At 38.6% G+C, this 25,462-nt stretch overlaps 1 protein-coding gene across 1 annotated transcript in view; it reads right to left on the bottom strand.

Moving 5' to 3' along the window:
* The window catches only part of ANTXR1 (ANTXR cell adhesion molecule 1), a 315,149-nt gene that overhangs the window by 193,549 nt on the left and 96,138 nt on the right, over positions 1–25,462 (bottom strand). The window contains 1 exon segment of the mRNA XM_007940140.2: positions 16,162–16,260. Within this exon segment, the coding sequence (XP_007938331.2) occupies positions 16,162–16,260 (99 nt within the window).

Genomic DNA, 25,462 nt, shown 5'->3' with positions numbered 1-25,462 from the left:
GCCCAACCTTCCTTCCAAGGAGTGGCTGGTGGGTTTGAACTGCCAGCCTTCTGGTTAGCAGTCAAGTGCCTTAGGCACTATGCTACCAGAGGTCCTCAATAAAGAGTGGGATAATTAGCAAGCTCTGGTGGCATAGTGCCTAAAGAAATTGACTGCTAACCAGAAAGCTGGTGGTTCAAACCCACCAGCCACTCCTCAGAAGGAAGACTGGGAAATCTACTTCCATAGTGATATTACCTCGGAAACCTAAGGAGAGATCACTGTGAGTCAGAGCTGACTTGACGGCAGTGAGTTTGGTTTAGAGTTTAGAGACAGCTTTTGTTGGCATAACTGGGGGTGGAGAGTGAGGGTGCTATTGGCATCTAATAGGTAGGGGCCAGAGATGTGCTAAATTTCAGAGACAGGACAGTCTCTGACAACAAAGAATTATCTGGCCCCAAATGTCAATAATGCTGAGATTAGAAAGCTTGGTACAATGTCTATCATGGCTTTATATTTTTATCTGGCTCATTATAGAGGGGCCTGCAGATTACCAGGTACTGCACAGGCCCTTATGGTACTGGTGGGATGTCCAGAAAAGCTCAGAGTTATTACAAGATGATTGGTGGAGGAAGCAGAGGGAGTCAAAGCTGAATGAATACTGGAAGTGTAGTTCTGATAAGGAAGAGAGAGTTTCTTGATAAATTCCTCCAAGAAGGCTTAAATGGTCCAGTTTTCCTAGGGGTGGATGACATAGCATTTGAGCCATTTTTCTGCTTGGTAACATAATGTAAAGGGCACACTCCAGAAGCAGGACATAAATTACTGCTTGAGGTTCTGAGATTACATGGATGGGAGGCTGTAGAGTTGGCCTTACACCTAAAAAACAGTACAGGACTCCAAGCTGAGAGCAGTCTTGGGAGGAAATAGAATGAGTTATTTTGGTTAGCAGGTTCACTGGGATCAAGATTACATCATGGTCCCAGAAGGACAGGAAGTGAAGTGAGGGACCATGAGTCCATTCTCAGAGGAGTGCAGGGATGGGATGTGGCAGCTCTGCTGGTCTCTGGATTGTCCTTGTTGGGCTTACACGTTACCGAGCCCCACAGAGGACTGTGACCTCCACAGCTGTGGGCACACTAGTGCTTAGAACTGGTCACCAGCATAGTTTGTCTGACTTCTCAGGATGTCAATTATGTTCCACTCATATTTATTACTACTATTATTAATTATAAAAATAATACATGTTTAGTGTAAAAAGTCTGGGCAACACAGAGGAATATATTTTACAGAAGTAAAATACTTGGCAATCCTACCTCTCAGTGGTAAACATTGTTAATGCTTTGGGGTATACACTTAAAATTTTTTTTTTAAATGCATGTGAATATACAGGACTTTTATATTCATTAGGTAATACTTAATTTTTTTTTGGTATTTGACATTCACCTCTGTTTGAAGTTAATATGGGCAGTTTTAGGTATTGCAAGATAACTAAATCAAGGTCATGGGGCTCAGGACTCTTGCAAAATATCACTCCTTTCAATAAATCTACACCAAAAAAAATTTGACTCTTGACATTTATAAAACTAACAAATTATATTCTAAGCAAAGCATCAGTCTTTGAAAGTTTTGCAGTCCTGAGGTTATTATCAGTGCTGCATTCAACACAGCCGTAATTTGCTAAGAATAAATGTATCTTTTAAAGCTTTGGTTTTCCTAGGCAGAGGAAAATACAAGATTCATGCACAAGGTATGTGTGTACTGACACACAAAATCTTGGAGTTGTGCACAATTAGGTTTGGAAGGATTTTCCCTTTGGGATTAGGATTGAAGGATAAGTCTACCAAAATGGCTAAAGCCTTCAGTACAACCATAGCCATGGGTTATGGGGAGTACTGCCTGTTCTTAAAGGACACAAACTTACCCAGCAACTCACAGGAGAGGAGAAAGAGACCCCTGAGCACATGCTTGAGTAGCAATGGATGGCCACAAAGCTGCTGTGGTATGCATGTGTATATTTTGAATGCCTTCCAACTGAGAGGAGCTCTGGTGGCATAATGGTTAAAGCATTCAGCTGCTAACCACAAGGTTGGTAGTTTGAACCCACCAGACACTCTGTGGGAAAAAGATAAGGCAGTCTGCTTCTGTAAAGATTTATAGACTTGGAAACCCTATGGGCCAGTTCTTCTCTGCCCTAAAGCATTTATGTTTTTCTCTGGTTCATTGTAGAGGGACCTACAGATTACCAGGTTGTGCACAAGCCCTTAAGATACTGGTGGAATGTCCAGAAAAGCTCAGAGTTGTGACAAGATGATTGGTGGAGGAAGCAGAGGGAGTCAAAGCTGAATGGACACTGGAAGTGTAGTCCTGGTAAAGAAGAGAGTTGGAATTGACTCGATGGCAGTGGGTTTGGGTTTTTGGTCCAACCTAGGGGGCTTATCTTCCAGCACCATTTCAGACAATATTCTGTTGTGGGCCATAGGATTTTTATTGGTTAATATTTGGAAGCAGATCACCAGGCCTTTCTTCTCACTCTTAGTCTGGAGGCTCTCCTGAAACCTGTCCACCATGAGCGACCCTGTTGGTATTTGAAATACCAGTGACATAGCTTCTAGCATCATAGCAATTGACACCATTACAGTAGGACAAAGAGACAGACAGGTGGTGGTCTGCCACCATAGATGTGTTATAATAATCTCTCGGGGAGCCCACAGCAGCCCCTGGCCCAGATGTTTTCTAAGATGAATTATAGTTTCTGGACAACTGGACAGATTTTTTAAAACAAACATACTGTAACTCTCTTGCCCATGGAGCTGAGCCCCTCTATGGAACTCTTCTTATAGAACTTATCTCATGACTAATGCTCAGCTTGCAAAAACATCCTCAGAGGAGGTAGTTTTATCTTTTGAGGGTATACTATATTTTGGAACCAACAATAATTAAACCAGAATCATGCTGGTGAATACAATCAGGGAGCAAGCTGGGAAAGAAAATTTTGCATCAAAAAATAATGTGTGCCTATAAACCATAAAACTGATTTCTAACATGGCCTATAAGCTGAATTATAGTGAATTTGTTAAAAATGAGTTTCTTTTGTTTATAGTCACACCTCATGTGTATCCTTGCAACACCAGGATAGTTTAGCATATGTTTCATTATTGCATTAGTAAAATATACATTTTTTATATACTGTGCATTAAAATGGGTCATTTCTTCAGCTCATACCCCTGTGTCTCCTTTTTAGCATTCTAATCTCTGTGTAAATGGATTTCCAATGAAAGTGGATATTTTCTTGGCATAAGACACTGAAAATTGAAGTAGGAAAAAGTGCAGCCAGAATAAATAAAGATTATGTGAAGATTTCCAAGATATTTTCTTGGCCAGAAGTGAGTTCAGCCTGGTGACTGGAGAACCAACCAAATGCTAAACTTAAGATGTATGTGCAAGGCCTAAATAATTACCAAGAATTTTAAAATTAAATTTTCAAGTACTCTTTTTTTCCTCCTCTCTTATTACATAGGGACACATGTTGATGGTAGAGACTTAGAAAACAGAGATACTGAAAGCAAAGATAGAAAGAAGAAAATAAAAAATAATAGTGGTCTCTCATTCAGAGGTAACTAATGTTAACATCTTGATGTGCATCCTTCAAATCTCTTCCTCTCTCTGCATATAAATATGTGTTTATAAAACAAAAATAGAATCACGGTGCTGTTTTTTAACTTAAAAAAAAAAAAAACAACCACATGATGCTATATTATTAACATTTTCCCACATCAGTAATTATTCTTCTACATTATTCAAGGGAATTAATAACATTCTACTTCAGGAGTGAAGTATAACTTATGTAACAGATTCCTCATTGTTAAATATTTATGTTGTCACCATTTAGGTTGGATTTCTGCTTTTTCATTCTCTCTTTCTCACATATTTATTTATTATTTTGCTACATCCTTGTAGCTAAGCCTCTGTACACATCCCCAATCATTTCCTTTTGATGAAGCTGAAGTTGAGATTCTGGGTCAAAATCTGTATAAAAGCAGTTAATTCATATTAAGAATTTCCTTCCAAAAGATTACAATGGTCTTTCACCAATGACGAGTGAAAACACTTGTTCCTCTACATCCTTGCCAATGCTAAGCATCATATTTTGTTAACCTCTGCCAATATGATACAGTAAAAATGATAATTGGTGTCTCAATTTGCATTTCCTTGGTTACACTGAACATTTTCTGATATTTATTGACTATTATTTTTCTTGTAAATTTCCTCTTCCCATCTTTTACCCATTGAGGAGTTCAACATCTCTATTGATATTAAGAGTGATCTCTATATTAAGGTTATTGACCCTTTGTTTGTTGTATTTCTTATAAATAATTATCCAGTTCTGTTCGCTTTTTTTTTTTCCCTAACAGAAGAATTAAAAAATATGTTTTCAAACATTGAAATTTTTCCTTCATGGTATTCTACTTAAAAAGTCCTTTCCCACTGGAAGATTATATTAACATTTATTTTTGTTTCCTCCTAGAATTTTATAGTTTTATGTCACATTTACATTTTTAGCTCATCTGGAATTTGTTTAAGTGTAAAGTGTGAGATAAAAATCTAACTTAATTGTTTTTCCAAGTGGTTAGCCAGTTGTCTCAACATCATTTCTGAATAATCCATTCTTTCCCCCACTGATTTGGAAGGTCACATTTTTATATACTAAATTCACATAAGTGTTTGGCTCTGTTTATGGATTTTCTTTTTCCTCTTCCAATGTTCAGTTTGCCTGTTGTGGTACCAGTCATACATGCACTGTTCCAATTACTGTTATATATATATATAAAATACATCTTACAATCAGCTAGGGCAAGTTTCCACATTTTTCTTGGCTATTCTTGGATGTTTATTCTTCCATGTAAACTTTAGAATCATTTTGTTAACTGAAAAAGTCCCACTGAAATTTTCATTGGGATTGTATTAAATATAAATAATAATTTGAAGACAACTGATGTCTTTACTATACCCAATTGCCATTCCATTTAATAATAGTAATAATAATAAAAATTAATTAATACTGGCAGCTAACATTGATTTAAAGGAGCTCTGGTGACACTGTGGTTAAAATACTGGGCTGCTAACCAAAAATCAGCAGTTCAAACCCACCAGCTGTTTGGTGGGTGAAAGATGAGACAGTCTGCTTCCATAAAGATTTAAAGCCTTGGAAACCCTAAGGGAGCAAGTCCACTCTCCTACTGGGTCACTATGAGTTGGAATCAAATTGATGGCAGTTTTCTTGTTTTTAAAGCAAATTTGGCTGCCAAGGTGTCTGTTATGCCAGACCTTCTTCTAAGTCCCACACAAATTTAAACCTCATAACAACCCCACAATATAGGTGCTATTATTGCCATCCCCATTTTATAGAGGGAAGCTGACATATGGAGATGTTAAATCAGTTGTCCACAATCACACAGTTAGATGTGACAGAATCTCAGGATTCTTTCCCCAGGTGGTTTGGCTGCAGAACTTAGACTATTCCATGAGTCTATACTGTTTCTATTTACTCAAGCTGTCTTTATATTCCTTACACACTTTTCTGTAACTTTCTCCACACAAGTCCTTAAAAACATGGTTAAATTTATTCTTATTAGATTTTATTTAGAAGCTCTGGAGGTGAAGTGGTTAAAGCATTTGGTGACTAACCAAAACTTCAGCCATTTGAATCCAGTAGTTGCTCTGTAGTAGAAAGATGAGGCAGTCTGCTTCTGCAAAGTTTTATAGCCTTAAACCCTCTGGGACATCTCTATTCTGTCTTATAGGGTCCCTGTGAGTTGGAATGTACTTGATGGCAGTGAGGGGGTTTGGTAGATTTTATTTGTTGTTATTATGCTTTTTTCCATTTGTTTTCTAAGTGGTTGTTGCTGAACTCTGACACAGCTATTGATGGTTATATAAGTGAGGTATTTATTTTGAAATCATTCAGTTTAATGGTCTTATTAGCCTAGTAATTCTGTTGAATCTCTTTAGTTTTTCAGGAAGAGACAACCATCATGTTAATGTAATGATGTCTGGCTCTCCCTTCTTCGTATTAATATCTTGCATTGGTTTCCTTGATTTATTGCAATGGCCAATACAGTAGTCACTAGTCATATGTGGCTATTTAAGTTTATATTAATTAAAATTAGGCAAAATAAAACTTCAGTTTCTCAATCACACTAGAGAGATTTCACATGCTCAATAGCCACATGTGGCTCAAACTCAAACTCACTGCCATCGAGTTGATTTGACTCATAGTGACCCCTCCTTGGGTTTTCAAGTTGGTATCTCTACAGAAGTAGATCACCCAATCATCCTTCCAAGGAGTGGCTGGTGGGTTTGAACTGCTAGCCTTCTGGTTAGCAGTCAAATGCCTTAGGCACTATGCCACTAGAGCTCCAAACCAAACATGTGGCTAGTGGCTAAAAAGACACGGAAGAACTAAGCAATACAATCAACAAATGTGACATTATAGACATATACAGAACACTTCACTCAACTGCACGATATATATTCTTTTCCAGTGTACATAGAACATCCTTGAGAATAGATCATATATTAGGCCACAAAGCAAGCCTAAATAAATTTGAAAAATATCAAAATATTGCAAAGCATATTCTCAGATCACAGTGCTATAAAGTTAGAAATCAACAATAGGAGATGAAGAAAAAAAAAGCAAATACATAGAAACTGAATAACACCCTTGTTACAAACTACTGCGTAATAGAAGAAATAAAAAATGAACTTAAAAAATTCCTTGAATCAAATGAGAAGGAAAACACAACATACCAATATTTTGGGGATGCAGCAAAAGCAGTGCTCAGAGGGAAATTTATAGCAATAAATGTTGTTGTTATGTGCCATCAAATTGGACTTGACTCATCTCAACTCCTCCTTGGGTTTCCGAGGCGGTATCACTACAGAAGTACATTGCCCAACCTTCCTTCCAAGGAGTAGCAATAAATATGTGTGTATTTAGCAATAAATACACACTTTAAAAAAGAAGGAAGAGCGAAAATCAACATCTTAACCCAACATCTTCAGCAATTAGAAAAAGAGCAGCAAAAAAAGCCTACAGTCACCAGAAGAAAAGAAATAATAAAAATTTGAGCAGAAATAAATGAAACAGAAAACAGAAAAACAATAGAATCAATAAGACTGTGATTCTTTTCTTTGTATAAATTAGTAATATTTAATTTAACAAAAGGGAGCTCTGGTAGTGTAGTGCCTAAGCCACTTCATTGCTAACCAGAAGGCTGGGGGTTCAAACTTACCAGCCACTCCTCAGAAGGAAGGTTTGGCAATCTACTTCCATAGTGATACTGCCTCAGAAGGCCAAGGAGGGGTCGCTACGAGTCAGACCTGACTCAATGGCACATAACAACAAACAACAACAATTTAACAAAGGAAAAGAAAGAGAAGATGCAAATAACATAAATGGACAACATCACAACACAACCAACCAAAGTAAAAACAATAATATCAGGATTCTATGAAGACCTGTACTTCAACAAATTTGAAAACCTACAAGGAATGGACAGATCTCTGGAAACACACTACATACTGAAACTAACAAGGGAAATGTCCTGGGCCAGATGGTTTAACTGGAGAATTACACATTTCCCTTGTGAACGGGAGTCAGACAAGGATGCCCTCTATCAGCATTTTTATTCAACATTGTATTAGAAATCCTAGCCAGGGCAATAAGACAGGAAGGAGGAATAAAAAACATCCAAATTGGCAAAGAAGAAGTAAAGCTATCTCTATTTGTAGATGAGATGATCCTATACATAAAAAATCAAGAGACCAAGCAAGAGAACTACTGGAACTGATTGAAAGATTCAGCAATGTGACAGAATACAAGATCAACATAAAAATATCAGATGGATTCCTCTAAATCAACAAAGAGATCTTGGAAATAAGGAAATAAGGAAAAACTTACCAAATACTTAGGAATAAATCTTACCAGGTACACAAAAGACCTATACAAAGAAAATACTGCTACAAGAAACTATAGGAGACATACATAAATGGAAGAACATACCATGATCATGGAGAGGAAGATTGAACATTGTGAAATGTCAATACTATCCAAATCAATCTATAGATCAATGCAATCTCAATCCAGATTTCATCAACATTCTTTAAAGACATGGAAAAACCAATCACTAAGAAAAGAGTGCTCAGATGAACAAATCACTACTGAAGAGGAACAAAGTAGGAGGTCTCACACTCCCTGATCTCAAAACCTACTATACAACCACGGTAGTCAAAATAGCCTGGTACTGGTACAATGACAGACACAGACCAGTGGAACAGAATTGACAGCCCCAAAATAGATCCATTCACCTATGGACAGCTGATCTTTGACAAAGCCCTGAAACTCATTAAATGGGGAAGAGATAGTGTCTCTAACAAATGGTGCTGACAAAACTGGATATCCATTTGCGGAAAAATGAAAAAAGATCCACACTTCACACCATACACAAAAACTAATTCAAGATGGATCAAGACCTAAATGTAAAACCTTAAACTATCAAGTTCATCAAAGGAAAAATAGGGGCAAAATAGCCCTAATTTATGGCATAAATATACTATCAAACATAACCAAAAATACATCAAAAGAGTACTTCAAAAGAATAAAGTTCTTCAAAAGCATAATAAACCTACAGATTGGGAAAAAATATTTGGCAATGGCATATCTGACAAAGGATTTATCTCTAGAATATAAAGAAAACATCAACACCTCAACATCAAAAAAGAAAAACAATTAAAAAATGGGCAGAAGACATGAACAGACACTTAACCAAAGAAGATATTCAGGCAGCCAACAAACACATGAAGAAATGCTCAGGATCACTAGCCACTAGAGAGATGCTAATCAAAGCAACAATGAGATATCATGTCACCCCAGCAATAATAGCAAAGTTCAACAAGACAAGGGTGTAGAGAGATCGGAACTCTCATACACTGCTGGAGAGACTGTAAAATGGTACAAACACTGTGTAAAATGGTATCACGCTTCCTTAAAAAGCTGGAAATAGAAATGCCATTTGATCCAGCAATTCCACTACTAGGTACATATCTTAAAGAAGTGAGAGCCAGGATACGAATAGATATATGCACACTCATGTTCACTGCAGCAGTATTCACAACAGCAAAGAGATGGAAACAACCTAAGTCCCATCAACAGGTGAATGGATAACCAATCTATGGTACATACACACAATGGAGTACTATGTAACATTAAAGAATAATGAAGATTCTACAAAACACCTCATAATGTGGATGAACTTGGAGGACATAATGCTGAGTGAAATAAGTTAATCACGGAAGGACAAATGTTGTATGAATCCACTATTATAAAAAGTCAAGGAAAAGTTTTCACATGGAAAGAAACTTCCTTTGATGGTTACCAGGGAGAGGAGAAAGGGAGGGAAAATTGCTAGGTAGGTAAGAGACATGTATTGATTTGGTGGAATGAAAGGCAATATGCCCAAAACAGGTGACCAGCACAATATTACTAAGGAAAAGTAAGATACAGGGAGGTGAACAAGAGGTACAGACAACACAGGTAAACATTATTAGGTACACAATACTGCATTACTAGTAATAACAAACATTAATCTATGGTGGATATATAGGTAGACAGGCAAGATGATCAGGTATGGGTAGGTAGACAGAAAAATACCTATGACCATATATAGATTTGGCAGATGATATTTCTACATATCTATTTGCATATGCTATAAAAATGTACACATACATAATAGAGCTTATAAGGGGCAAAGTTATGATAACTTCTTAGCTACAACCAAATTCCTTGAAGGGCTGAGTCATTGGATCTGCAGGCTTGGGACTACAGTCCTGTGGGATATCAAGCTAACTTGGCATAACATAGTATACAAAAACATTGTTCTGCATCTTCCTTTCCTGAGCAGTGACTTGGCTCTTAAAAGCTTGTGAGCAGCCATCTAAGATGCAACTATTGGTTTCTCCACATTCAGAGCAACTCAACAACTCACTGCTGTCGAGTCGGATCTGACTCATAGAGACCCCTCCTTGGGTTTACAAGGCAGTATCACTATGGGAGTAGATTGCCCAACCTTCCTTCCAAGTAGTGGCTGGCGGGTTTGAACTGCCAGTCTTCTGGTTTGCAACCAAATGCCTTAGGCACTATGCCATCAAGCTCCCATCCAGAGCAAAGAGTGAAGAAAATCAAGGATGCAGGGAAATAATTTGTCCAGGAGACTAGAGGATCATGGAAACTTCAGCTTATATAGCCCTGAGACCAGAATAACTAGATGGTGCCTGGCTACCACTGACAACCATTTCAAAAGGGATCAAAATTGGAGATTGTGGATAAAGTGAAAGAAAAATAAGGAACACAACTCAAAATCATGAAAAAGACCAAGCTCACTGGTCTGATAGAGACTGGTGAAACCCCTGAGACTATGGCCCCTAGTCACCCTTCAGGTCTGGAATTGAACTCATTCCTGTGGCTTCCAGCCAAACAATATATAGGACTACTAGGTGAACAATTATACCATGGAGGTGTCCTCCTTAGAACAATCAACCATGGGAGATTAGAAGGGCACCATTTACGCAGGGAGAAAGCTCAGAAGGCAGAAATGTGTAGGAAAGAAGGACACAGGGAAGATAGTTGTTACAATGTGGGGATTGCAATCAATGTCGTGAAATAAAATCTGTGTGAACTGTTGAGTGGAAAACAAAATTGCTCTGTAAACTTTCACCCAAATCATGATAATAACAAAAGTCTTATGCTATTCCTGTTTTTCTGAAAGTAATTTTTTAAAATCTGGAATGGACGATGATGCTTGTTGGCATCAATAAGTTCTGTTATATGAGAAGCAGATTGCCCTTCTTTCTTTAATACTTTCTTAGCTATTCTTTGCCCTTTTTAAATATATTGTCAATATTTTATTTTGATGGTTTTTGTCAGTGAGTTGACTCTCAAATGTTCTCTTCTTATAGTGCCCCTGTCCAGTTCTTTAACAATAAAGATCATATTATTACCATAAAATAAAACAAAATAATTTCCTGTTTCTTTTCTCTGCCAATACGTAAATAAGTAAATACGGCAATAAGTATGATAAAACTTAGGTGAAAATAATCTTGAGTCTTTTGTTGTGCTGTGGGAATTCTTCATCTCTCTCTTCCAGCTCATGCATTTTATCTTCTTTTGAGTATTCTCACAGTTTAATCCATCTATTAAGTTGTATTTCAGTAAATAAGCTATTTCAATTCTAGAAATTCTACTCTATTAGGTTGTTTTGCACATAGGACTTTATTGAGTGTTCTTCCTCTATGACTTGCCTTATCATTTACACATTTTAAACAGTCTATATTTCTTTCAAAACTTATTTTCAATTCTCTCTTCTTGCTTATTCTCCTATTTCTTTCACCTATCTTTACATGGTTTGTTATTTTTTGCTGTGAGCCCAACTTCAAAGGGGGGTATTTGCTACATGAGCGCTGTAAGCCGTGGGCTGTGAGGAAGGTTCCCACAGGGCACACATGCATCACTTCTACCAGGGCTACTGGGAACAGGATCCACATGAACACATTTGGGGTTAGTTTTTTGACTTGGTGTTTCTGTATCATATGGGTGGTATAACATCTTCATATCTGTGGATATTGTTCCTCTGTTGCCTTATTGAGCCTTTGATCAGTTTTTCTAGTCCCTATTTCATGTGTGGTACAACCCTTTGGAGTCTGATTTCTGCAGGAAGCAGTTATTTTGCCCACTGGCTTGCACAGATCTGTGGCCTCATATCCTTTATCTGCATCAGCACCAAGATTACAGTCTGCAGACTCTTGAGACTGGAGCCACCATGGCGCTTTGCTTCCTGATTCTGGCTTGGGCTCCCCCCCCCAATTTTTGTATGTGCATATACATATATATATATATAAAGGAAAAAAAAAATTCACTCTTGTTGAGTCAATCCCGACTCACAGCAGCCCCTCCTTGGGTTTCCTAGGTGGTATCTCTACAGAAGTAGATTGCCCAATCTTCCTTCTGATGAGTGGCTGGTGGGTTTGAACCACGAGCCTTCTGGTTAGTAGTCAAATGCCTTAAGCACTACACCACCAGAGCTCCTTACATATACATATACATATATATGTATATGTACATATACATACAAAATAAAACATTCACCATTCCAATAGTTTTTATATGTACAGTTCACTGACACTAATAATGTTTATCACTTGCAACCACTACCACTATCCATTTCTGCTTGTCTTTTGTATTCTTTTTTTGTGTCCTATACTGGAGATTTGCCCTCTTTCCTTTGAGCAAGGCCACATGTTAGAATTTTTTAAATCATATTTTATCCAGAATTTCTGGAAAGAAGCCCATCAGCATTAGTGTAATCTATTTTATTGACCGCAAATCCAGAAATTGTTTTAGATTTTAAGTGGTTGGTTGGTTGATTTTAAAGCAGGAAAATGAGAAGAAAAGTAGGTATGTTTTAAATTATCTAGTTTATTTATCATATAAAAATGTATCTGAACAATTTCTACTTTTTGGCATTGATGTATTAGGATTTTATTTGTGTCTCAGTACAATAAATTTGAATGGTCATAGCTATTTAAAATATATACATATATAAATGTTCTATATCATTACTTTTTATTAATAAGCTCATTCAAAGACTTGGGAAATTGTATTAATATTTCCCTCTATAAATCTAATTTTTCTATTTATTCTCTTATGTTTTAAAATTTTTTCTTTATATAATTTGTTACTGCATTATTTGTTGCAAGCCCTGAGTGAGGCCTGTATCATATTTGAGTGACTTAAAGCCCACATGGACTTAACTTCATTCTATATTGGGCCCTCATAGTATTTTGCTGATATTAAAAATAGCACTTATATTATCTTTGTATTACAAAGCATAATGCAGCATTTAGGAGAAACATCTGGAAAGTGGGAATATATAATATGAAAATGAAAACAGATGACATTTTAAAACTTGGAATCTGGTGGTGGGAAAGGGAAATGGAAAAAGGAAAGGAATCTAAATTTAATTTCTTTTTGTTTTATAGGGACTAATCAATAGAGACTGTTACAGTCATAAAGTTGATAAAAATATTAAGAATATGCTACATTTTAAAATTTATTTATCTTTTCTAACTTCTATAGTTTCTTGCTGCTATTATTTGCTAAATGGAAATGAATAGGTGACTTAATAAATTGAGTCATGTATTTTCTTCAAGCTCTAATATTTCCTCTTTAGTTAGAATATTTTTAAAAGCTATATATTTGAATTCAGGAGTGGTGCTAGCTATGGATATCTACTCACTGGCTTCCTCTTCTCCAAACTGCCAGCACCGCAGTGGATGCACAGATAGTCTTGTAATTTAAGCCAAATAGCTATCCTCATCAGCCTCTATTTCTTTTTGAAATTAAGTGAGGTAGGGAGACACTATGGATCTGTTTGCAAGTATACATTAGGAAAGAAAGAGAGGAGGTAGAAAGAGGATAGGCTGGTTTCCCAAGAAATAAAACTTCATGGAAAATAAGCTTTCCAAACATTGCTCTTCAAATACACAATAAATTTGCATTTCATTTTATCTTGACACAGCATCACTGTATAGCCTTTTAAGCAATGGAATATAGGGTAGATTATCTCTCTCTACCTCACTTCCAGTTACCTCCAGTGGGGGCTGTTCTGAAAGCCTGGCTTGCCTGGGAAGTCTTCTCTGGAAGAGTATTGTTATCTTTGAGTTAAACCCTAAGGAGTTTCTGTTCTTAGATTTTGGGTTTCAGGTAAAGACAGAAAATGAAGACAAACTTCACTGAGATAACAATGGAAAGGGAAACAAAGCAAGAATTCTGTAGAGGGTACAAGTCCCATTTTTACAATGTGACTGGGGTAAAAAAAAAAAAAAAAAGTTGCTATAGAGTTGGAATCAATGCATGGTGACCTCATCTGCGTCAGGGTAGAACTATGCTCCACAACGTTTTCAGTGGGTGACTTTCAGGAAGTAGATCACCAGGCCTTTCTTTTAAAGCACCTTTGGGTGTATGTGAACCTTTAGCCTTGCAGTTAGCAGATGAGCGTGTTAGCCATTTGAACCATCCAGGGACTCCATACTGCGACTAACAGGGGATAGTTTAAAATATCAAAAAGAAAAAAAAAATAAGCGCATACTTTGGGCTTATGTGAGAGCACTTCCAAACATTAAGAAAACTAACTGAATGTGTGGAATTAATCCAAGGCCAGAAATTCCAGATGTTTGTGAGGAAGCCATTGCTAGTGTCTGTTTAAATCTTCATGTGGGTTTTACTATGTCAAGGAGTTAAAAAAAAAAAAAAAAAGACATACTCCTCAATTTTTCTTCAGTAAAAATAGGATAATATCTACTTCATAAGGTTATTGGGGAGGAGCTCTGGTGGTATAGTAGTTAAAGCTAACCAACAGGTCAGTTTTTTGAACCCATCAGCAGGAAAAAGATGAAGCAGTCTCCTTCTAGCAAGATTTACAGCCTTGGAAACTCTATTGGGCAGTTCTACTCTGTCCTATAGGGTTGCTATAAGAAAGAATCAATGACAATGGTTTTTTTTTGGTAAGGCTATTAGGATGACTGCTAACCAGAAGGCTGGCAGTTCAAACCCACCAGCCACTCCCCAGAAGGAAGATTGGGCAATCTACTTCCGTAGTGATACTGCCTCAGAAACTCAAGGAGAGGTTGCTGTGAGTCGGGTCCGACTCGATGGTACGTAACAACAACATTAGGAGGACCAGGTTAGATGGCACATGTGAAGAACCTGGAGAGGTGAGTCAATAAACGTGAGCTTCCTCCTCTACCTTGTTCTTTCTACCTCTCAAGGCTGTCATGTCAAAAAGATGTGATGTGTTGGGAATGCACATGGAAAATGCAGTATATTATTACTGTACTATTTCTGTCATGAGAAATACTGAATCGATAATTGTCTGTGTGAAGAATGCCAGATGTAAACAGTAATCAGAGCTGCTGGCATCTGTCCTCTCAGCATCAGTGTGCCCATCTCTCCTGGACAGTTACAAGAATCAGCCATTACTTCAAATTAAGAACTTGCTTGCTACAAATGTCTTCTGAGAGTGCCAATGTCATGATAATTTATAACTTAGTTTTACTTCCATATTCCTGTATATCACTTAAGGTATTCACCATGATGAGAGTATCTTGGCTACTCCAAGCAAGAATCATCCAGATTAAAAAAAAAAATCTACACACACAAGCCTAATAGTATGGCTTTTGTTTTTTTTCAGCATTAATAAGTTTAGACCATCTATTTTTCACTCTTGTCCTTGAGAGTCCTCAATACTTAGTTAAGAACTGCCAAACTTTATAAGCTCTAACCAACCAGTTCTAATACTGTCACTGGAGAAAGATTTGGTAGAGATGTTAGTAGCCTAGGAAGCAAGCCCTCTGCTGCCTCCTGAGGGCTACTGTAGGGCTGCCACTGTGGCTGTGTAGGTAGTAGGGGCTTGTCATGGATTGTATTAAGTCCCCCAACATAGTGTTAAAATCCTAACCATTGTATCTATAAATATGACCCTGTTTGGAAATAGAGGTTTTTCTCTTGTTATGTTAATGCGGCCATACCAGAGTAAGTGTGTCCTAAATCTAATCGTTTCTGAATTATCAAAAACCCAGAATACACAGAGAGACACACACAGGGGGAGAGAGACACCATCTCGATGACAGAGGCAGATGAATCTATAAGCCCAGAACTCCAGGGATTGCTGGCTACTGGAAGCTAAAATAGACAAAAAGGACCTCCTCCTACAACCACACCCTGAATTCAGACTTTTGGCCTCCTGAACTATGGGAGAATAGATTTCTGTTCTTTAAAGGCATCTATTTGTAATATTTCTGTTACAGTAGCACTAGGAAACCAAGACAGGGCTCAAGTCCAGCCTTGCTTTGCTCATCAAGCTGGGTACCCATGGGGCCATTTCTGCCCAGAGGGATGCTTTTTCCAATTGGAACCAAGGCGCTGTCGGTGCTAGCTATGCGTTTGCAGGGGGCCTTTTCAGCAAGGAAGACTCTTTTATATACAGTCTCATGTGTGTGGCCTTGAGAGAAGAGAGGGCTAGGAGTGTCCTTCACTGAAGCACAAACCCCAAACTCAACAAGACTTACTGAGTGTGACTGACTCGTTGATCTTGAAGCTGCAGAGGACTCTGTCCACGTTGCGGGCATGTTGAAAGCCATTTCCTCTCACAACTACTTGAAATGATTCTGAAATGAAGATCATAATGGCAAGACACATTATTTGACTGCAGACCATTAACCATTCCCCATTTGCTTTGATTTAGCGTCTTTGGTATTTCATCAGGCTTTGAATACTCAAAAATTAGTTTAGGTTGAAAACCAAAAGCAACCATGTGGGTGACTTTTACCACTTATCAATTGCATTCTCACTAGGTGTTCATGAGGAAGGTGTATTACTTACTTTGAATTTTGACCTTACTCTTCTCTCACTGTTCCTCCTACCTGGAATGCCTTCCTCCTTCTTCTCTGTCCATTTAGATCTTCCCTATCTTTTGAGGTCAGGCACTTTTTAAAACTGTCACCTCTGCAGCCAGAGGGGGTTAGAGGGACAGGGGCTATCCACCTCCCTGTCAATCAACTCTGCTCCTCTTTTATCTTTCTTATATGTTGGGCTCCCCTGAAAGGATTTCTTCAGAGCTTGAGGTGCCTAAAATTCCTTGCCAACCACGGCCCTATGCTGAACAATGTAGCATGTGATTTTGTAGTGCCTTGTGCTGTTCTTCCTTCTTTTCTTCTGCAACTAGGAAAAAAGCTCCTTTCAGATAGGGGTTGATACAACTGTGGCACACTTATCACTGCTGGGAGCACAATAGTAGTATGTGGTTTAGTAAACGAAACAGAGTCTTGCTTATTGATGATCAGTTGTCAAGCATTATTTGTTTGAACTGATGTTGGTCCCTCAGTATAGTACTAATTTCTCTCTGAACAGGAGAGTTGCAGAGGTCTCTAACCCTGCATATTGATTTCATATTGGCATAATGTATGTTTAATTACTATATAGGAATATGTAATTAATTATTAATTATCTGAATAATTAATCAAAATATATAAATTAAATACTTGTAAAAAAACTATTCTTTTTTAATAGTTCTATGAAGGAAAAAAGTCAAGTAATTAATTAGCTACAGATTTAGGAATACTTGCTTAAGCTTGTTGGTAACTGGTAGTCAAAGCTTCAGCCTCTTTTATTTTTGTCAGGCTATAAAAATTGGGGATTGGGATAATGCTGTGTGGTATGTAAAAGAAAAACAGACTAAAAGGCTTAGGGAAAAAATGCACTATTGGTGACAGTGGATTTTAAACTGTAAATTTCTATCCAAATGGAGATGTTTATTTAGGGAAGGATGAGATTAAAGGACTAGCATGTGGGACTCTTCCAAAGATGAATATATTTCATGAGTGTATATTACCTTTGTCCTCAGGAAACTAATTTAGAGGTCATGTTTGGTGAGATAATAATAACTGATGTTAATTGTACTCTCATTATGTGCCAAGCCTTGTGCTAAGTATTGTATCTGTATGTCATTTAAACCTCACCACAGTCCTAAACCCAAACCCACTGCCACCTAGTTGATTCCGACTCATGGCGACGGTTTAGGACACAGTAGAACTGCTTCAGAGGGTTTCCAAGGCAGTAAATCTTTATGGGAGTAGACTGCCTCATCTTTCCCACACAAAGTGGCTGGTGAGTTCCAACCACCAATCTTTTGGTTAGCAGCCAAATACTTTAACCACTACACCACCAGAGCTCCTTCACCACAGTCCAAGGAGGTGCAAATGATAAAACTGATTTTAGTGATATGAAGTAATTTGTCCATTATCACACAGCTAGTAAGAAAAGGCATCCAGGTCTATCAGGCATCAAATGCCATGCTCTACACCATTATGTTCTTAACCACAATGCTACTATAATGGACACTTAGTCTTGTGAAGGATGAGTAATTTAGAGGATAGTGGTATGATTTCTTAAAAAAAATAATTTTATTTATTTTTTTATGTTAGGCAACTTTGCCCATTTTACAAGAGTGAAGCTGTTCTAGATGGGAGCAAAGAGCTAAAATCTAACTCAGAGGCACTACATGTACTACAAGGAGTACAGCTCAGAACAGAATGCTAAGGGACCTGAACAATAAGGAAATTGAGAGTCTGACATTTTAAATGACTTGCCAAGGTCATATAATTAGTTAGCAGCAAAACTGGGACTCCTATCCAAGTGTTCATGTTCAAGTGCCTTAGTTTAGATCTTTGTTAATTAAAGTTATGGGTATATGCAGTCTTCCATGAATATTGAGAATTTATATATGCATTTAGTCAGTCCCTGGGTGGTGCAATGGTTAAAGCACTTGAATACCAACTGAAAGGTCGGCAGTTCAAATCCACCCAGAGACACCTCAGAAGAAAGGCTTAGTGACCTGCTTTCAAAAGGTCATAGCCATGAAACCCTGTGGAGCTTAGCTCTACTTTGTACAAATGAGGTTACTGTGAGTAGGAGTCAACTTGATGCCAACTGGTACTGGTTAGATATGCATGTTGATGTACACACATGATTTCTAAATTTAGACGATGGACTTCATATTTTTCTTTGGCTGTCTGTTTGGCACGTGACTCAATCACTCAATTGGTTCAACTAGCATTGTATTAAGTGTCAAGCACTTTGGAAGGATTCCATTGTACCTTATTTCCTCAATTAAGTCTTTCGAAAACTGTCTGTTTCTAGTTTGAATGCCAGACATACAGAAATCTGCCGTTTGAAGTTTTTGCTGATTCAGAATGTTTTCTGTCTGGAATCTGTGACTTCTCTTGTTTCCTCACAGGTTAGTGGAGGGCGTGAAGATTGGAAATGCAGGCTGTTCGCCAAGCTCTCTTCTCTAACACCATGTTCTAGCATTATCAGTTCAGCTGCTGAATCCTCTATAATACAGGGTGCCCACAACCTCAGGTGTTTAGGAAGAAAGACAGCAGGACTCCATAACGTGGCAATGGTAGAAACCAAACAGTGTAATCCTCTAGGCCAAGGAAGAAGACAGAAAATGATGCTATGGGAAGCACTCCAGAGCAGAGGCAGACGCACTCCCATTTTGCCTGGTTCTGTCTCTTTGTTAATGTGCACATTTGGTTTCCAGAAGAGCCCAAACATCTGAGCTGGCAGCCTGACTGGAATGTCAGCCCATCATACATGTAAGTTATGTAACAAAGCCGTGTCAAATGAATCAGCCAGCCAGTGAGAACCAGGATACATTAGAACCAGGACATATTGATTTAACTCCATTTATTCACAAAGTCCTGAACCTACTTTTCAAAATAGGTACAGCTAAGTGTTTTTAGGAAATATGCATGTTGGGTTATGGCTTTATAAGAAATGTCTATGGAGACTTGGGCATTAAGAAGTGATTGAATTTTTCATCAGAATATAGTCTTTAATTTCACCTATTAAGATACATATTCATTATGATTATTTTGAAGAAGCCCTGGTGGCACAGTGGTTAAGCTCTTAGCTGCTAAACAAAAGGTCAAAGGTTTTGAACCCACTAGTTGCTATGTGGGAGAAAGAAGTGGCAGTTTGCTTCCATAAAGATTATAGTCTTGGAAACTCTATGGGGTGATTTTACTCTGTTCTACAGGATTGTTGTGAGTCAGAATCCACTTGACAGCAATGGGTGGGAATGACTATTTTGTGACTTTTGTTCTCAATTATAATATATAATATAAATTTCCTGATGGTGTTGTTGTTAGGTGCTATCGAGTAGATACTGACTGATGGTAGAAACCATTATTTGTATTTCCTCTGGATGTGTGGTTGTGCCCAACCCAGGGCTCAGTCAGTCTTAATATAACCTCATTGAATGAATAAATGAATGATATGTGTTAGTATAACCAAAACCAAACCCACTGTCTGACCAAATAAGTCATCTGGTCTTCAGTCACTGATGTTCAGTACGTCAAATCTATTCTTCAGCTGAAGGAGAAAAAAATTAATTCAAGTCCATGAGAGCCAAGATATGACCTTGATTATATCCCACCTGAATTTAGAGACTGTCTGAAGAACAGATTTGATGCATTAAACATCACACCTACTAAAAAAACAAAACCAAAAACTCACTGCTGCGGAGTCGGATCCGACTCATAGAGACCCTTCCTTGGGTTTCCAAGGTGGTATCATTATGGAAGTAGATCGCCAATCTTTCTTCCTACTAGGATGGTTGTAATAAAAAAGAATGGTAATAGCAAGTGTTGCAGGTTGTGGAGAAACTGGAACCCTCATACACTGCTGACTGGAAAGCAAAATGGTGCAGCCACTTTGGAAAATAATTTGTCAGTTCCTCAAAAATTTAAACATAGAGTTACCTATGACCCAGAAATTCTAATCCTAGGTCTACCTGTAGGGAGTTCTGGTAGCATAGTGCCTAAGGCACTTGATTGCTATCCAGAAGGCTGGAGGTTCAAAACCACCAGGCACTTCTCGGAAGGAAGGTTGGGCAATCTACTTCTGCAGTGATACTGCCTCAGAAACCCAAGGAGGGGTCACTATGAGTTGGGTCTGACTCGACGGCACATAACAACAGGTCTGCCTGTAACAGTGGCTTGGGAAGGCAACTGTTTTGGTTCTCTAGTGCTGCTCTAACAGAAATACCACAAGTGGATGACTTTAACAAACAGATTTATTCTCTTACAGTTTAGGAAGCTAGAAGTTTGAGTTCAAAGTGTGAGCTCTAGGGTATGGGTGAAGGCCCCTCAACTGGAGCTGGAGGTGTTTCTTAGCTCAAGCAGCTGCTGGCTGCTGAGGTTGACAAACCCAAGGTCAATAAGTAAAATGGCACAGGCCCAAGATTATCAAGCAACATGGCAGGCCACTAGTTCAAGTCCAGAAATAGTCCCAAAATTGGCAGACAACATGGCAGGCCACTGAGATGAAGACTCAGCCAAATGCAGGATCCACATGTGCCAAAAAGCTCTAGACCTTTCTCAAAGCATCTTCTTATATACTGGGAGCAGACCACATCCCTAAGACAGTTACTCAGCTTCTCCAGTAGATTCCACCATGGAGTTGATTACCAGTCTCATCATGGGGAATAACTACATCCAGCTGCCCAGCTACTCAAACCAGGCCCAGCCAAGATGGCACATAACCTTAACTACCACAATTCCACCCCTTGCCAACTTGGCACTTATACAGATCTTCTTCATTGGGTGGCCTGAGTCTCTTAGACCATCTGAGCGCAGCCTCACCCCCATGGCCTGGCAGGCCCATTCCTCTGCCCCTTGGGCATGGTAGCTCTGCCCCCTCATTTTTGGACAGTGGCTATGGCCCCATCCCACTGGTCCTCATGAACAGTGGCTCCACATTCCCGAACCAAATTGGTGAAGATTTGCCTCTTTGAAACCTAGGAGGCTATGGTGCTTTCACCCCCAGAGGCCCCAGTCTTACCCTTTGTGGCTGAGGCAGCTCTACTTCCCATTCCTTGGTCTCTCAGCTTCTGCCAATTAATGCCTGAAGGCAACCCACTCCATCAGGAAGCTTCCTGCCCAAAGCCATTCAGCTTTCTCTTTCTGTGAGCCAACAAGCCTGCAGCTCCATCTCATGCCGGTCTCTTCTACCAATTAGTGCCTGGAGTCAACCCACTCTGTCAGGAAGTCGCTTGCCCAAAAGCATCTAGCTCTCTCCTCTATGGACTAGTAAGCCTGTCATTCTGTTTCATGCTGGTTGTCGGCTCTGTTGCACTATCTCTCTGCTGGTCTCTCTGCCAGTCTTAGCACAGGATCTCAGGTTCAAGGATGAATTCCACTCCTGTTTCCACATTTTAGGTATCTGTTAGAGCAGCACCCCACTCTCTTGGTACCAAATTCTGTTTTGGTTATCTAGTGCTGATCTAACAGAAAATACCACAAATGGAATAACTACATATAGCTGCCCAGCCATTCAAACCAGGCCTGGCCAAGTTGAAGTATAAGGTTAACTACCACAACATCTGACCTCCTCTAACTTCATAAGTGGGAAGGAGGATCAAGAGCAATAGCTGAAGGCTGATTCCTATGAGGTGGAGCTCAGACATGCCTCCACTCTCCAATCTTTTTACCATTTCTGACACCAACCATCCCTCCCATGGCATTCTCTACTTCTCTGTTGGCTTGAATAATTCATTGCAATGGCCACACAGAACTCACAGACAATAGCACAATTATTATGGGTTTATTAGGGAAGTAACAGGTTACAATTCAGGATCATAAAGGACTCAGGATATAGTTTTTCAACCAGAGCAGCCTCTTCTCAGCAGTGCCCACAAGCACGTCTCTCTCTTGCCCTCAGCATCTTGGCCCTATGGCCCCTTCGCTTCTTCCCTGCTTGAGCAAGTGTTATAAAGCTCTTTTAGCTCTGCTGGTAAGTGCTCAAAGACAATCCACTTTGCCAGTAAGCCTCTCATCTGAACACACCCAGGTTTCTTGCGCCATGGGCTTGGCCCACTGCTCTGTCTCCTGTCAGTCTCTTGATTCTATTGCCTCTGCTGCTGCCATTTCTCTGTCTTTGATTCTCCTGGATCAAAGAGGTTCAGTGCAGGGATCCTGGGTCCAAAGGACGTGTTCCATCATGGCTCTTTTTTCTTGATAGTAGTGAGATGCCCCCTTGCAGCCTCTGAGATGGCTCATTTTTAAGCCTAGCAGGATGGCAAAGCTGACTAATCTCCATGTTAGGCTTCCACACAACTTATCTGCTTGGTCCCATCCCCACAATAGTGCCATGCATCTTATTTACATTATTAGCAAGCTATCCAGTCCCCTTGGTGGGATACAAGCACCTCACATTTGCGTAGTTACACCCAGTCACTGAAGAAGAATTGATGCATTTGAAGTATAGTGTTGGCATAGAATACTGAATATAACATGGACTGCCAGAAAAATGAACAAATCTGCCTTGGAAGAAGTATAATTAGAATGTTCCTTAGAAGTGAGGATGGTGAGACTTCATCTCTTATACTTTGGTCATGTTTTCAGGAGAGAGCATTCACTGGAGGAGGATATCATGCTTGGTAAAGTAGCTGGTCAGTGAAAAAGAAAGATCCTCAAGGAGATGGACTGACCCAGGGGCTGTGACAATGGGCTCATCCTCAACTGTGAGGATGGCACAGGACCAGGCAGTGTTTTGTTCTGTTGTACATGGGATCGCTATGAGTTGGAATCCACTGAACAGCACCTAAAAACAACCCAATCATTTGGTGGGAGTTATAAAGACTATGGCTAGAAGGGCCATATTAAATAATTCATTTCACCACAATACCAAAGAGAACTGAAAATGTTTATCCACATAAAAACTTGTACATGAATGTTCATAGCAGCATTATTCATAATAGCCAAAGAGTAGAAACAACTCAATGTCCATCAATAGATGAATAAACAAAATGTGGCATATCCATACAATACAATATTATTTAGTCATTAAAAGGAATGAAGTGTTGATACACACTACAACATGGATGAACCTTGGAAACATTATGCTAAGTGAAAGAAGCCAGATACAAAAAGGGCATGTATTGTATAATCTCATTTATATGAAATGTCCAAATAGGCAAATCTATAGAGATAGAAAGTAGATTAGTGGTTGTCAGGGGCTGATAGCAGGGGACAGGGAGTGGAGAGTGACTACTCAATGAATATAGAACTTATTTTGGGGGTGATGAAAATGTCCTTGAAATACTGTTTATAGTTGCAAAACCTTGTGAATATCATGCATTCTAAAAGGGTGAATTTTATGGTATGTAAATTATATCTCAATTAAGAAAAATAAGGTTAGTGATAGTTTGATAACTACTTATTCTACTCTGTTCCTTCCTTTCCTTTTCTTTTCCTTATTACCATTATTTATTCAAATGAGGAACAAATAAATAGCTTTGCAATTACCTCAATAAAGATCACCTATAATTTACTGTATCTGAAAATGAGACTATTGTACATTCTCTACTTGTTCTGGTCACTGAAGACTTTTGTGCAAAATTATTGTTGTGATATTTCATCTTGTGGGTCAATTTGCTGTCCTATTAGATATTTAAGGTGGCATGTACCACCTAAAATACAGAGAATGGTGTATAATAACTACTTTCAGTTGCCTACATTATTCTAGAAATTTAAAGTTTTGTAGCTATTTATTTATTAACTACAGTTTTTTTGTTGTTGTTAGTTGCCGTCGAGTCAACACTGATTTATGTTGAACCTGTGTATAACAGAACAAAATGTTGCCTGGTCTGGTGCCATCTTCATGAGCATTAGTATGTTTGAATTCAATGTTAGGGTTACTGTGTCAATCCATCTCATTGAGGGTTTCCTTTGTTTCCTACGACCCTCTACTTTACTAAACATGATGTCTTTTTCTAGCCATCGGTCTTTCCTGATGACGTGTCTGAAATTCCTGAGCCAAAATCTCACCATCTTGCCTTCTAAGGGGCTTGCTAGTTGTACTTATTCTAAGACTGATTTGTTAGTTCCTCTGAGAGGCCACAATAAATTCAGTGTTCTTACCAACACCACAATCCAAATACATCAATTCTTCTTCCGTCTTCCTTTTCCATTTTCTGGTTTTGTGTTCAGATAAGGTGACTGAAAAGACTATGTCTTGGGCCAGGTGCACCTTAGTTATCAAAGTAACGTCTTTGCTTTTCAACACTTTAAAAAGGCCTTTTGCAGCACTATTGCCCAATGCAATATGCCTTTTGATTTCCTGACTGCTGCTTTCATAGATATTGTTAATCCAAGCAGAACGACATTGTGGACGACTTCAATTACTTTTCCACTTATAATGATGCTTACTGGTCCGGTTGTGAGGATTTTTGTTTTTTTCATCTTGAGGTATAATCCATACTGAAGGCTGTAGTCTTTAATCTTCATCAGGAAGTGCTTCAAGCAAGCATTTTTGGCAAGCAAGGTTGTGTGGTCTGCATATCACAGGTAGTTGCTAATGAGTCTTCCTCCAAAGATACTGTGTTCTTCTAGATAGACTCTAGCTTATCAGATAAGTATAGATTGAATAAGTAAAGTGAAAATATACGCTGTATACTTTTTCCAATTTTGAGTCATGTATTAGCCTCTCGCTCTGTTTGAACAACTACCTCCTGATCTATATACAGGTTCTACGTTAGCACAATTAAATGCTCAGGAATTTCCATTTTTCATAATGTTATCCATAGTTTGTTTTAATTATTAGTGAGGTATAACTGTCACACAATAACTTGCAAATCAAGAGTATAATCTGTAAGTTTTGACGTGTGTATACTGTCACAAGATAATACAAGATAGTGAACACATCCATCATACCCAACAGTTCCTTTGTGCTTCTTTACAGTCTCTCCCTCCTGCCCCTTCCCTCCTCCACCTCCACTCTTATGCAAACAGTTGTGCTCTTTGT

The sequence above is a fragment of the Orycteropus afer genome, unplaced genomic scaffold (assembly GCF_000298275.1).
Source record: "Orycteropus afer afer isolate SDZICR_OR568_19922 unplaced genomic scaffold, OryAfe1.0 scaffold00065, whole genome shotgun sequence".
In the NCBI taxonomy this organism is placed as follows: Eukaryota; Metazoa; Chordata; class Mammalia; order Tubulidentata; family Orycteropodidae; genus Orycteropus; species Orycteropus afer.
This window is presented reverse-complemented; position numbering and strand designations above follow the sequence as displayed.